General features: G+C 42.9%; 1 protein-coding gene across 1 annotated transcript; it reads right to left on the bottom strand.

Annotated features, from left to right (window-relative positions):
- Positions 1-334: 334 nt before the first annotated feature.
- Positions 335-5,768, bottom strand: DRG1 (developmentally regulated GTP binding protein 1). Its single transcript, XM_051634239.1, has 9 exons — positions 5,637-5,768; positions 5,231-5,354; positions 4,424-4,599; positions 3,953-4,022; positions 3,226-3,395; positions 2,363-2,493; positions 1,991-2,158; positions 913-1,035; positions 335-457 (listed from the first exon to the last, which is right to left on the bottom strand). The coding sequence occupies exons 1-9, from the start codon at positions 5,676-5,678 to the stop codon at positions 358-360; spliced, it is 1,104 nt and encodes a 367-aa protein (XP_051490199.1). The 5' UTR covers positions 5,679-5,768; the 3' UTR covers positions 335-357.
- Positions 5,769-13,232: the final 7,464 nt, after the last annotated feature.

The following is a 13,232-nucleotide window of genomic DNA, read 5'->3' as shown; positions in this document are numbered from 1 at the left end:
GCTTAAGAGTTGAATTGAGGCTTCAGTGCTTGCTTAGGAGGCAGAGTAGCAACCACTGCAAGGATCGTGTGTTTGGATGGGTGTCTGAGATCACTGTACTTGTGTCGTAACATGAAAGGAGCATTTTTAACAGATGTAAGTAAACACACCCCTACTTCCTTTTTGTAGGAGGGCAAATACATTTTGCCAGAATGGAACAGTGCAGTACACATTAGCCAGAGACATCAGTTTTACCCTGCAGCAAGTACTACCATAACAATACAATACCTCTTTTGCTAGTGGCTTGATAGAAACAGCCTGTTCCTTGTCACAACAAAAGACATTTCAGGCACAGTGGCAAACCATGTTGGAACAACTTTATTTCTTCACAATCTGAATAACATCCTCATCTTCAAGAGTGTGGTCTTTACCAACTTTCTGAGGGTTGTGTTTAACAGATGAACCCCAGACCAATGCACTGAAAGGAGAACAAATAATAGTATTTAAAAGGCTTAGAAGTATAATACATAAACAGTAGAACAACAAGCTATTTCTGTCACAAAGCTAATACAGAAAGCAATGCTTAAGAGCTATTTTTATTCTCCTGCAAGTACCTGGGTGAGTGGTCTGAACCAGAGTATAAGCAGATCAAAGTATGAAGTCCTCTTGTGTGTGCAGGACAACAGCCTGTAATGCTGCATCTAGCCCTACTTTCAAATATAAACAATTTCCTCACAAAAAATTTATCCAGGGAAGAGTTCTAAGAGCATCAAATATAGTGATTAAGTATCAGGTTTAGTTATCTTGGGCAGATCAATTCCATTCAACATGAAAAATCAAACCCTGTTTTCCCTTCTAGTTTACAAGGTAACAAATATACCAGAAGGCAGATGTTCTGTTCTCTAAAAACCATTATTTTACCATATTACTTACTATTTAAAGTCTTTAATGAGATTTTTGTGGATCTTCATGCAAAAATCCTCCACAGTGGTCTTGCAGTAGGGTAGTACCACAGGAGAGGTGTAGTCTGGGAGCTGCCCTTTAGGTTTGGTGTAGCTGTAAGGCAGATAGGACAGTCAGTCAATACCAAAACCTCTTTCAGCCCATCATGGCATTTTATAGGTAATTCCCACTGTCACCCTAGGCACTTGTGCTGAGTTCCACTACTGCAGTAGTAACAACAGATCCTCTCTAAATTGTTTGGTGCTCTTAAGCTGAAAATGCATCTGGATGATCAATGGCTGCAGGACATTCTCCCTTGTAATTGCAAAGGTTTATCCCTAGTGAGCTTTCTGTAGTTGCTTAAAAGGTGAAACAAATAGTTGATTGAAAAGAACATCTACAGTGTTATGGTTCTTACTTGTGATTTGTTTTTTTGTTTGGAAAAACTCAATGTAAACTAGGAAAAAACCTGACAAAGTATAGTCCAAACACCTACACATACTAAGTCCTATTTTATGATGTCTTTTATATTGTCACAAGAAGATAGATACAAGTTTAAAAGACTAAAATTACTGCATTATGAGTATTAATAAGATTAATTCATCAATTCACCCAAATAAATGCATTTGAAGTATGAGGTCAGCCTGGGATAATTTATAGTTAACATATCTGAAACGCCAGATAAAGAGCTAAATTCAGTTCAAGAGGACTATCTCTCAAATCCACAACTTTGCACTAAGTTTGACTAGAATTCCATGTTTTCAGGAATTTTTTAAGACGTGCCTCAGACTTGGTTTCACAAGGTCCTTGTTTAACTCCCCACAAGAAGTTCAAAACACAGCACTCGTGGCTGTTAGGTAACTCTGTCCATCACAGAAAAGACAAGAAGAGCACAATCTCAGATTTACAGTTGAACATACTTCAGTGACAAAGATGACATAATTTGAAAGCCAGAGGTCTAAGCCAGTAGTAAACCATTATAAAATAATCATCATTCATCCATTCCTGAGATAATTCTTCAGTCTCAGCCTCACACTTAACTCCACAGTAGGCAGCAATTCGGACTCACATTCGTACTAGCTTCAAGTAATCCCAAATTTTCTCCAGCAGATCATCAAAGTTCCAGCGATGATGAGCAGATATTGGGACACAGTGGGGGACTTTGTAAATAATGTCTAGTTCCTCAATGGAAATCTGGTCAATTTTATTTAGGACGTAAATGCACGGGATGTAAACCCTGCAAAGAGAAGGAAATGCCATGACAGCAGCCCAGCAGCAGTCCCCTGCTACCTTCAAAAAAGCTTCATTTTTTAATTTGGATGCTCAACAGCACTTGATAGCACATTGCTAGCTTAGCTTCCGTGGGAAGCCAACCTCAGAGACTCCTCTTTTCTCTGGAATATAAATTGCAAGTGTGCCAAACCCAGGGTCCCAGCAGTACCTGTTCCCTTCAACAACATCAATGAGGTCATCAGCAGTGGCGTCGCTGCGCAGTGTGACATCAGCATTGTGAATTTTGTACTCTGCTAAGATGCTCTTCACTGTTTCAGTATCCAGCTCACTCTGAGGACACTGAATGCAGACACAGTGTTAATGAATGGAAGAGTCTGCAGTCAAATCAAGTGTAATTAATAATGCTATCACTTAGCAATTGCTGCATATAGGTTACTAGAAATAACAGCTGCATTGTAAGTTATTGGACTTGACTATGACTTTACCATAGTTTGCCTCAAGAGAGGGAAAAAATATTTCAGTTACAACAGCTTTATTTATATGAATGCCCCATGGACAGCTGCGATCAGACATTTCAGGAGTTGTTTCCTGCCAATCTGGGACCTGCTGCAGTACAAACCTGCGTATCTGCTAGTCCAGTGCCCAGAGAACTACATGTTAGGTACCTAGATTCCAAAGCAGAGTTCTGATTTTTAGTATCTCTGGCTATTTCTTTTAAAGATTCAATGGGAAATGAGGAGAAGTCCCGGTTGCAAGGCCTGGAACCCTGAGCAATCTTCTCCAGAAGAATGCTATAGCCACCAAGCGAGAAGCAGTTTTTGCACCTCTCCTTTAGGCCTCAGAACTTGTAATGATTGGAAAGAACCAAGCCTCTGATCTGGGGACAGGGGGTGTTGGGCTACTAGGACAGCTAAGGAAGGCCTCCAAGGAAAGCTACTGACTACAGCACAATACAGCAGTTCAGCTTCTAAAGAACTCCTAACAAAGGAATGGTCCCAGACACACCATTAACTGCAAATACCTTTCTTCAAGCATTTTTCTAATTTTGGTTAAAGACGACTTCCAACTTACTGTGGCTGTAAGGTTAATGCCTCCTTTATCCTTTTTTTTAAAGCCAATATTGGGGGGCTTACTGTTCAGACGAATTCCAAATCCCTCAAGTTCATTCTCAATTATTTTCTTGTGACCAAGGGGTTTCAGCACATCCAGAACAATCAGAATGAGGTTACAGGTTCGAGCAACTAAGAATCAGGAAAAGAAAATAATCCCTCAAAAAAGTGCACTCACACAATCTGAGACAAAACAACACAAAACATGGCTCAGTGCATGGATGACAAAATCCCTGACTGCCAATACATACTCATTTTAATATCCCAGTGTACAACTTTTAGTGCTGGCCAGGCATCACTGATAGACAGATCCTTACATTTTGTGAGAATCACAAAGGCTGGAAAAATCTTCCTTCCTGTCTCCATTCAGAACCTAGAATGCTGACAGTAAGCTGGGGGAAGACAAGAAGCCAGCAGCCTTGTTTAATATGGGCTCACATCTGCCTTCAAAATTGGTAATATACTTTAACTGCAGTGTCAAAACAGAGCACAAACTCAGCAAATGCACAAAGCCAGAATGGAAAACAAACTGAAGTGAGAATGGCTGCTTCTTCACAGTGGGCAGTTCAACTCCAGAGTACAATTCAGCTTTTTAAAGACACTAGAAACACATACTCAACCCTTCTTTCCCATAGGCTGCAACACTTGATCCAGTGCTAGGATGATGCCTCCAGCATTAGTACACTCACCTGCAATGACCTGCCGGCCTCTGCCTTTACCATCCTTGGCTCCTTCAATAATTCCTGGGAGATCAAGTAGCTATTTGTTCAGAGGAAGGAAAGCCACTCATGAGAAAAGTATTTTTCTTCATGGAGAAAATACATCCTGCTTTCACCCTTCCCCTAAACCAGCTGACTCCATGGCAAATCTCAACAGAACATGGCAAAACTGTTTCCCCTTTGATTCTGACATATTGTATTATCCCTGCTGGTACAATGGAACAGATTGTTTCACACAGAATATGAGAAATACCACAGGAACATCTCCCCACAGCAAAGTGAAAAGCAGGTTAAAATGAATCCTTTATAGACACACTTCTAATGTAGTCTCAAGCACTTGCATGTCACTTCTAACCTGCTCATGTCAGGCTAGACCATTCAGCCGAAACATCACTGCATCTACACATCTACCATCTCATCCTCACAGACACAAGATCTCACCTGTATCTTTGCTCCTTTGTACCTAATGACTCCAGGCACAGTGGTTAGTGTAGTAAATTCATATGCTGCCACCTCAGAATACACGCCAGCCAAATTACTTAGAAGAGTAGATTTCCCCACTGATGGAAAACCCACAAACCCAATTCGGGCATCACCTGTCTTTGCAACATCAAAACCTACAAATAAGAAGCAAAAATATTCATTTAAAGATAGACATTTTCTGCCTTCTAAGGTTCTGGACAGCAACCCCACTATTACTTTTAATATTACCTGAGTGAAAGCCAGGAAAGCTTCCCTACAAGGAGGGTAAGTGTAATGAAGGCTAAGTAATGAATCAGAGAGTTCACAACTTATATTGCTAGGCACCACTTTGTGTAACACTCCAAGGCATGTACATGCCAATAATGTAGGCTGCAAGGCTTCCCAGTAGGCTCTACTTGAGTTAAGTGAAGCATTCCCTTTAAGCACTGCAGCAATTCATACCTTTACATACAAAAACAGGCCAGTCCTGCAAGATGCTGCTTCATGTATAACCCCCAAGACCTCTACAAATACAAGACTGCATTACCCAAAACGCAGAAGTCCTTCCATTTACACTTCAACAAGGGCTCCACTCTAGAGCCCCAGACAGGGCCACACACCACGGCTAAGATCGTGTACCAGGAAGGACAACCGGGAAAGAAGGTCGCCCCGATTTATCCAGCAGACAGTCTGACACGCTTTAAGCGGACAAGTTAGATGGATTTCCGCCAGACACGCCGCACTTGGGCAGTGAGGAGCGGCCCTCCCGCAGAACAAGGAACGCACCTTCTCCCGGGCCGCCGCCGCCGCCTCCCTTGGGGGTGATGAGCTCCCTGCGCAGCTTGGCCAGGCGGGCCTTCAGCAGCCCCAGGTGGTGCGCCGTGGCCTTGTTCTTCTGCGTCCGGGCCATCTGCAACGGCACGGACCGGAGGATTCACCACCGGGAGAGGCTCTGCAGGGCCGCACAGCCCCCCGGTCCCTGCGCGGCGCCTCACGACCCCACCGGCGCCGGCAGGGCCCCGGCACCTCCTCACGGAGCCGGCAGGGCCCCGGCACCCCCTCACGGAGCCGGCAGGGCCCCGGCACCCCCTCACGGAGCGGCACCGCTCCCCGCAACGAGCCCCGCGGCCGCCCCGCCTAGCGCTTCATGCCAGGCCCGTTCCCCCGGCCGGGGAGAAGCCTGGCGCGTTACCTCGGCCTCGATCTCCGCGATCTTGGCCAGCGTCCCGCTCATCCTGGCGGCAGGTCCCGCCGGCAGGTCCCGGCCCCGCCGCGGCCGGCGGACACCCCCGCGCGCCGCTCCGCAGGCCCGGCCCGGCGGCCTCTCGCGAGAGCCGGGCCAACGCTCGCGAGAAGCGGCGGGAGCGCGCGCCTCGGCGGCGGGCGGGAAAGAGCCCGCGGCGCGCGCTGGCCTGTCCGGAGGTGCCGCAGCGCCCCCTGCGCGGCCCCGGGCAGCGGGGATTGTGCGGTCCCTGCGTGTGTGTGTGGGGGGGAGAGAGCGGCTGAAGGGGCCGTGAGAGTTGAGGAATCGGCACCAGCCTGCAGTGCCGGGTGTGCGAGAGGCGGGGGGGGTGGAGAAGAGCGGTGGTCGCGAGGCTGAGGTGCTCGCCTGTGGGAGGCGCGGCGCCGTGGGGGTGCCGGGAGAGAGTGCGGCCGCCGGCGTGCGGCCCCGGGGGCGTGGTTGTTGGTGAGAGGAGAAGTGCGGGAGGCGTGAGGAGAGGCTGAGGCGATGGGCGGGAAAGCGGCGCTGCGCTGAGGCGGGCGGCCCGCGGGCGTGTGAGGAGCTGCCGAGCCCGGGCCCCCGCTGCGGGGGGGCGGCCGCTGCCTTTCCCGGGGGTTAAACGGGACCTGGCGCCTCGAGGAACGCGGAGATCTGCCTCTGCCCCGGTCTGCCTTGTAGCCCACTTGCAGTACTGCTGATCGCCAGGTGTGTAGATGTGCACAGGTATTCACAGCCCTGCTGAGTCGGGCGGGGCTGGGACGCTGCTCTGAGGGAGCCTGCTCCAGCTGGTGCCTGAGAAAAGCAGGACTTCCATACCGCAGCTTTCTCACGGCTCCTTTCAGCTGAGCCCAGGCCATACCACTTTTCCCCAGGGACGTCTCTAACTGTCTCTTGAATGCAGGCTAATTAAATAGATAAAGGATTTTTTTAATGGCCCCTTCAAAAGAGCCACCAATCTCCAGGTTTTGACAGTATCACAATAAGACAAACAGTTGGATTTGGAATAAACATTCTTTTTGTAACGTAAGGAAATAAGTTTTCAGGATTTTAATCTCCAAGTTTGTTTCCCTGTCATATTTTGTCTGAATTGGAGTAATTTATAGAAACCTTTTTCCCCATATTCAGTAACCTTTCCAGGAAGGCTCTTCTGTCTGTTTATTACACAATGCTATTTGCTATCTCTTTCTGCCTCTGCATATTCCCTGCTTGTCTCATCTTAATCTAAAAAAGCAGCCTTTAATGTAATAAACTCTTTATAGTAGGAACTCTGGTTAATACAAGCTTATACAGAGCTTACGAAAATAGAATCTCAAATAAAATGGGACTGTCATTCCTGGTAATGTAATCTCAGCTAAGCTAGGGTAAATATAAATGCACCTACCACTGTATATTTCCTCATGGTTTTCTAATTATTCCTTGTGAACTGTATCAGTTTTCAACATAAAACACAGGAGATTTGGTTCTGTTATAAATTTTCTCTTACTTCAGATGGAATTGAACTCGCTTATGTCTTGGCTCAATTCAGCCACAATCAGTCCATATTTGTGGTCCCTTTTAGTAACAGGAAAAACACTTGAGAAAAATGCAGATTCTAAATGCTCAATCAGTTGATATTGGCTAACCTCAGAACTTGTTGCAAGCTATAGTAATACAAACTCGCTCCAAATTGAGTTAAATTTTTCCAAGTGTGGGCTGAACAAACAAAGATGTCAATAAACTATATGGTTTGCAAGTTTAGTTACTGGATGGGTTTTGTTTTCCTGGTTTAGGTATTCATAGTGTTCTTAAGGCACAACTGCTCAGAATATGCTCTTAAGTCCTTTTCTTCTAGAAAGTTACTCAAGTGAAGATCCTATAAGGAATTTAGGCAGCTAAGAACTTTTTTCAGTGTTGAGTATTGTCCTTAATGACTCTTTTACTAAAGGGAGTAGGAGTTTAATGAATAAAAATAATTTGTCTGATTTTTTTTCTAGCCAAATTAACATTTTTAATTTGTTAGAATATTTATAGTTCATATTCGTTTATAACAGCATCCCCTTCTAAGCCTCAGAAAGGTTTTTCCAATAGGGATTGGTTCCAGGTTGTGAGTAGGGTGTAACTATTTTTATTTCCTGTGATGACTGTTGTGAATTTTTGAACTGAAATGTGTTTGTCATTATGTGGTACTTGGAGAATAGGGTGGTTATGACCTTAGGAAGTTAGGTGTGACAACTGGGATGGGAAAGATGGGAATAGATAGATGAGGGCAGCAGTCAGAAGTAGAATATGGAGAGCAAATTATTAAAGTGTTTTGTTTTTAAAACAAAAAAAAAGTCGGAGAAGGAAAAAATCAAGGAAAATTTTCATAGAAAATTGGAAGAGGAAAAAGTCCCCAGTGGAACTGAGAGAAAATGAAAGGAGATGCAAGAGACTTAGATATACTTGAAAGGTTAAATGAGCTTCATAGTGGGTGCTGATGTATGTGATTTGCCTTTTTTTTTCCTTAAAAAGTATATGTATAGCTTTACATTGAGAGAATTCCATTTAGGAAGCCTAGATAAAGTGCAAGAGGGGGTGTATTTCCAAAGGCTGTAAAGTGCCTAACGATTGCAGAGTCCGTCTCTCAGGTGGCCAACTGCCTACCACGTCAAACACTGAATAAAGATTCAAATATGGAGTAAAAAAGCCCAAATGATCAAGTAGCCAGATGAATTACTAACTGATAAACTGCAAATATATAAGTAAGCACTTTTAAAATAGTATTTTAATTAAGGTAAGGATATACTACAATATACTACAGGGTGTTTAGAATACTGCATCTGAAACAAATGCTGTCTCATCAAACAAATAAGAAACATGACACAATATGGAATCAATTATTAGGAACAAAACGTGGAGATTGTGTTTCATCAAGCTACAATGACAGGAATGTAACTGCAGTGGCACATACCTCCCTAGCAAGATCAGGGTGATGGGGGGCTGTAGCAAAAAATAGGTTTCAGAAATTCATATTCTACACACTCCAGTCCTGCTGACTCATTGATTCTGAGCAAGTAATTTCCTTTACTTGTGCCTCAGTTTTATTTTTGCACAACAGGAATGTGCAGTTGCCGCAGAGTGATTGAAACTTTCATGTTTCCATAGCACTGCCCCATTGAGTATAACTAGATCACTTCATAGGAGAGCTTAGTGTGTTTTCTGTTAAACTACCAATTTTAGTTAAGCTACTTCATTATGGGTCAAATTCTGAAATGCTTGCTGAAATAGCTATTATTTTAGCTTGAGCAAGGGTTTTACTTATGTGAGATGCAAACTAAGTATGTTGAGAAGAGGCTTGCAAGTAAAATGGTGACATTTACCATTGTATAATACGTGGCAAAAAACTGTGAGTATGAAATTAATAATGAAAACTTCTGTATGCTTCATTAAAATCACATTCTTAAAAACAAGCAAGCGCATGCTTGCTTAGTTAGGTATTTTTGTATTATTTTTTTTCTTTTTCTGCTTTTTATTCTAATAACTTCAGTGCCAAAATAATTGTGGGTGCTAAGTCTATTCACAGTGTACTGGAAGGTAATTTTAGCCTAAGAGTCACTCTGGTAGCACAGCACGTCTGGTTTTGGTAATTCACCTTATGACAGAAGCTGTAGAATATACAGGCAAACAGCTGCACTAATGCTGTGTGTGTGTTTGTGGACTTGAAAGGGACAACATTTCTAACATAGTGGTAAGGACTGCAGAATTTAAAAAAGTGGGAGGGAGGTGACAGGGGAAATCAAATCATGTTTGCAGGTGAAACAAGGCTCTTGAAATTTCCTGTCTTCCCAGCAATTATCACCAGCCCAGTGAAAAATAATCTGTATCGAATGATAACCTCGACCTCAGTACTTAAGATTTTAAGAATTATGGGTATGGGACTGTAACCAACCTCACAAGAGTTCCCTCATGAAAAAAGGGTAACTGCAAATTAGAACATATAGAGAATATGTTAATTTCAAGGTGATTTTTCTGTGTTTGTTTTTTTGTTGTTTGTTTGTTTTTCTTTTACAGTTTTGCAAATTTACCCTTGTTTATTTGTGTTGTGTTTTTTTTCTCATTAATTGTACTTGGAGAACTGGCTGCTAATTAACTCTATTGTTGTATTTCAGGGAAGAACTGCTAGTGCTGAAGGGGAAACAAACCTTTTTACGTGGTTGTAATGAACTGCCTGAGGGCCAGCCTCATACTGTTTGGAGGAAAGAGGTTTTGAGAACCTGCTATCAAAAGGTAAGATTTTTGAGATCTAACGTACTGAGTCTTTCATGGAACCATAGTAGTGATTGCATGAGGTGAAACAACTCTGGCAGTTGAAACAATTCACATCTTCAATCACTCTTGAGGCAACAGACAGAAAATTGTGTATCTTTTGAATATTGTAAGAAATACAGATGTATCCATTCTTCGTTGTCTTCCTGAGTTAACGTTGTTGTGCTAGTTTACTTGGTTTTTATGGAGAAGTCCTCAGGGACAGCACAGTAGTTTAGCTATTAATCTGTAAATACCAAACATTCCTACTTGAGTTGCATGTTTGGGATTGTTTTGTAATGTATGTTTTATATGAGAAAGTTGCCTGTCAGGTTTCCTTAGCTAGGCATGGATGACTAATTAATGGGAAGTCGATTAGATGGAATCTCATCTTGTATTCCCACTTTGACCAGATCCTTAATGTGGCAATCTTGTTTTGAATGGCTCAGGTTGCTTTGGTTTCAGGCAGTCTAGAATAAGTTAAACTGGGCAGGGGGGAACAAAAGGGAGATTAAATATCGAAGGTTGGTTTCCAAAACCGTGTTAAATTAGTTTAACAACAAAAAGTTCTGTAGTTTAGCTTCAGCTCCCCGGACTCTGTTGTGGACTGCCATGAACCAGATGGACTACAGAGTGTATGAGTGCAGTGAGGAGACTGATCAAAAAGAAGAAAAGCAAACAGTGCAGTTTTCTCTTTTTGAAATAACTGCATACTTTTCATAGCATCATACACCTCACTACTAGCAGTTGCTGTTGTTTTTGGTGAGAATGCTCAGTAACTTTAAACGACAGAGTGGTTTGTCTGCTTCTAGAGGAGAAAGCTGACAAATCACTAACCCACATCTGGATCACAAAGGAAACTGTGCTATCTCCAAGTCTGAAATGCTTGCTGCTAGGGTTAGCATTCTCATGGGATGATTCCAAATAAAAAATTGAGCAAGCTTTAAAAACCTAAATTTAAGTAATAATCAACCTAACAAGTAATGAATGCTGAAATAATTGCTTGTTAGATCAGTCACAGTTAATTAAAATTTCAGTGCAAGCCCAGAAAAACTGACAGCTACTTGTTGAAAATGCAAGTGTGCCATGAAATGTGCAATGTTGTGTGTTTCTGTGAAACACATAATGGAAATGGTTCCTACGACTGAATTAGCTGGCACAAGTGCTATGCAGAAGTGTCTCTGCTAATATTAGAATCCATGTGAAATGGTGACTAACCTTCTTAAAGAGTATAATAATGGAGACTATTCCAAAAAATTTCAATAGCCTCAATAACTACACAGATGCATGAGTTGAGAATGTTTAACAAATAGGTATGACTCAAATCTAAATAACATATACCCAAATATATTTGAATAGATTTGGCTGTTGTAACAGTCTTGTGTTACCTCCTATATTTGCAAACCAATTTAAGGTCTGCACTTCAGAGTAAGGCCAGTAGCAATTCATCTGTGGTGAAGGGGGCAATGTACAGTCCCAAATGGTACACATATGTTCAGTGCAAAAGAGGATTTTTAATACTATTGAAATACCAATCGAACTGCTTCAGCAGGGACCAGACAGCTGCAAAACATTTTGGGACAGCTTAGGAATTCCCATGAGCAGAAGCAAGACAGGAAATGGTGAAAAGCTGAATAAAGTAGCTGAGGAAAATGCCTTTATTTAAAGGAGAGGTGAATTGAAAAGAAGTTCAGCAGATCCCAGTGTGGAAGATGTCAGAGAAAATAGATTAGGAATCATCTGAAAAGGGGAGGAAATTCTGCATACTGAAAATGTTAATTTTTAAATTCAAGTTTAAAATTCTCTTTCACATCATCTGGACCTCTGTCTTCAAGACAGTAACTAGCTAGTTGTGATGATAAATGAGTTCAAAGGTAATCATACCTGTACACTTACCTAGGCAAGTATGGGGAAATGACATTTAGTCATCATATTACATTTAGGGAACTTCCTATTGCAAATCTGTTCATAATGATGAGCCAAGTTCTGTCTTAGTATGGCACAAACTGCTTATTTGCAAATAGAAGGAATTTGGCTACACTGTAACAAATGCTACTTGAATGACTACTTTGATAGTCTAATATTCTGAGACTGGATAAGTTTGGGACCAGAAAAAGCTACTAGAAGTGGTGCTCCAAGCATCTTGCTGAAGCCATAAGGTGAGAGAGGCCAGTATAATCTGAGTGGAAGTCCTAAAGGAAGGGACCCAGCCAGTACCATGTCAGAGCACTGAGGAGCTAAGGTGAACATCTGTGTTGCTCTCCTTGTGATTTTCTTGGGAGTGCAACGCGCTGGTGGTCATCTTTAACAAACATCCAGCAACATACCCTGAATATGAGCTCCCAGCCTGCTGATCTTGCCTCATGGCAAGTGTAAATGGGTCACTTGCCAAGAAACAGCCACGCTTTGGGGTGAATACTTAGCTTTTACCTAAAGAAGCAGGCAGGGCGATTTGGATGGTGCCTTTTAAACAGGAGGGCTGGAAGCTGAAACCAGAACATTCCATGGCAACTGGAGAAAGTTCTGAGGAAAGTGCAGTGAGAGCGGCAGGACCCCCCCCCTCCCCCTGCCTAGAGGAGAGACAAAGAACAGGGAAGGAGGGAACTGAAATAGGAAGCAGGAACCATGTCAGGAGGCTGGGGACTAAAAGAAAGCAAATTAATAAACCACTGGGGGAAAAGGCGCACAACTGACCAACGCCACTAGGAAAGATAAGCAATTCCAGATTCTTTAACTGCTGTGTGTGTGTGTGCGTGCAGCCTGGCTGGTGTGTTTAAACACAATCATTTCCCTCACTGTAGCAAGTACAGCTCTTGAGTCTGCAGCACACAGACTCATAGCATGTGAGCACTGTATTATCTATATAGTACAGTGTATTTGAGCTGGGTTTGTCAGCGTTGCTACCGCTCGAACAACCTCAAATTTCTAAAAATAAAGGTTCATAGCAGTGTGTGTGCATACATGATGCAGTAGTAAAAAGCTCCTGGTAATATTCAGCCTGCAGTGTAGACAAACAGTTTCTATCAAAAGTAGGAGAAATCCGGTGTACAGGCTGAGGGCACTGTGTGGCCTTAAGTGTTAATGTAATATTGCATTTTGGAAGTTGGAAGCTTGGTGTGCTCATTTGCACATCAGTACCCAGAATGCTTTTTCAGTTCCACCACTATTTAATTCAAGTGCTGGGTTGGAGCTCTTGGCTCTGTAGTTTGTGATGCCCTCGGATGCACTAAGTTCAGTGTTTTCCACGGAATAGTTTAAGTGACGATGTTGGTTCGTGAATAGGTCACCCAAGGATTCTTAATG

Source organism: Apus apus, chromosome 16 (assembly GCF_020740795.1).
Source record: "Apus apus isolate bApuApu2 chromosome 16, bApuApu2.pri.cur, whole genome shotgun sequence".
Taxonomy (NCBI): Eukaryota; Metazoa; Chordata; class Aves; order Apodiformes; family Apodidae; genus Apus; species Apus apus.
Note: the sequence above shows the minus strand (reverse complement) of the source record. Positions and strands in the feature narration are given on the sequence as shown.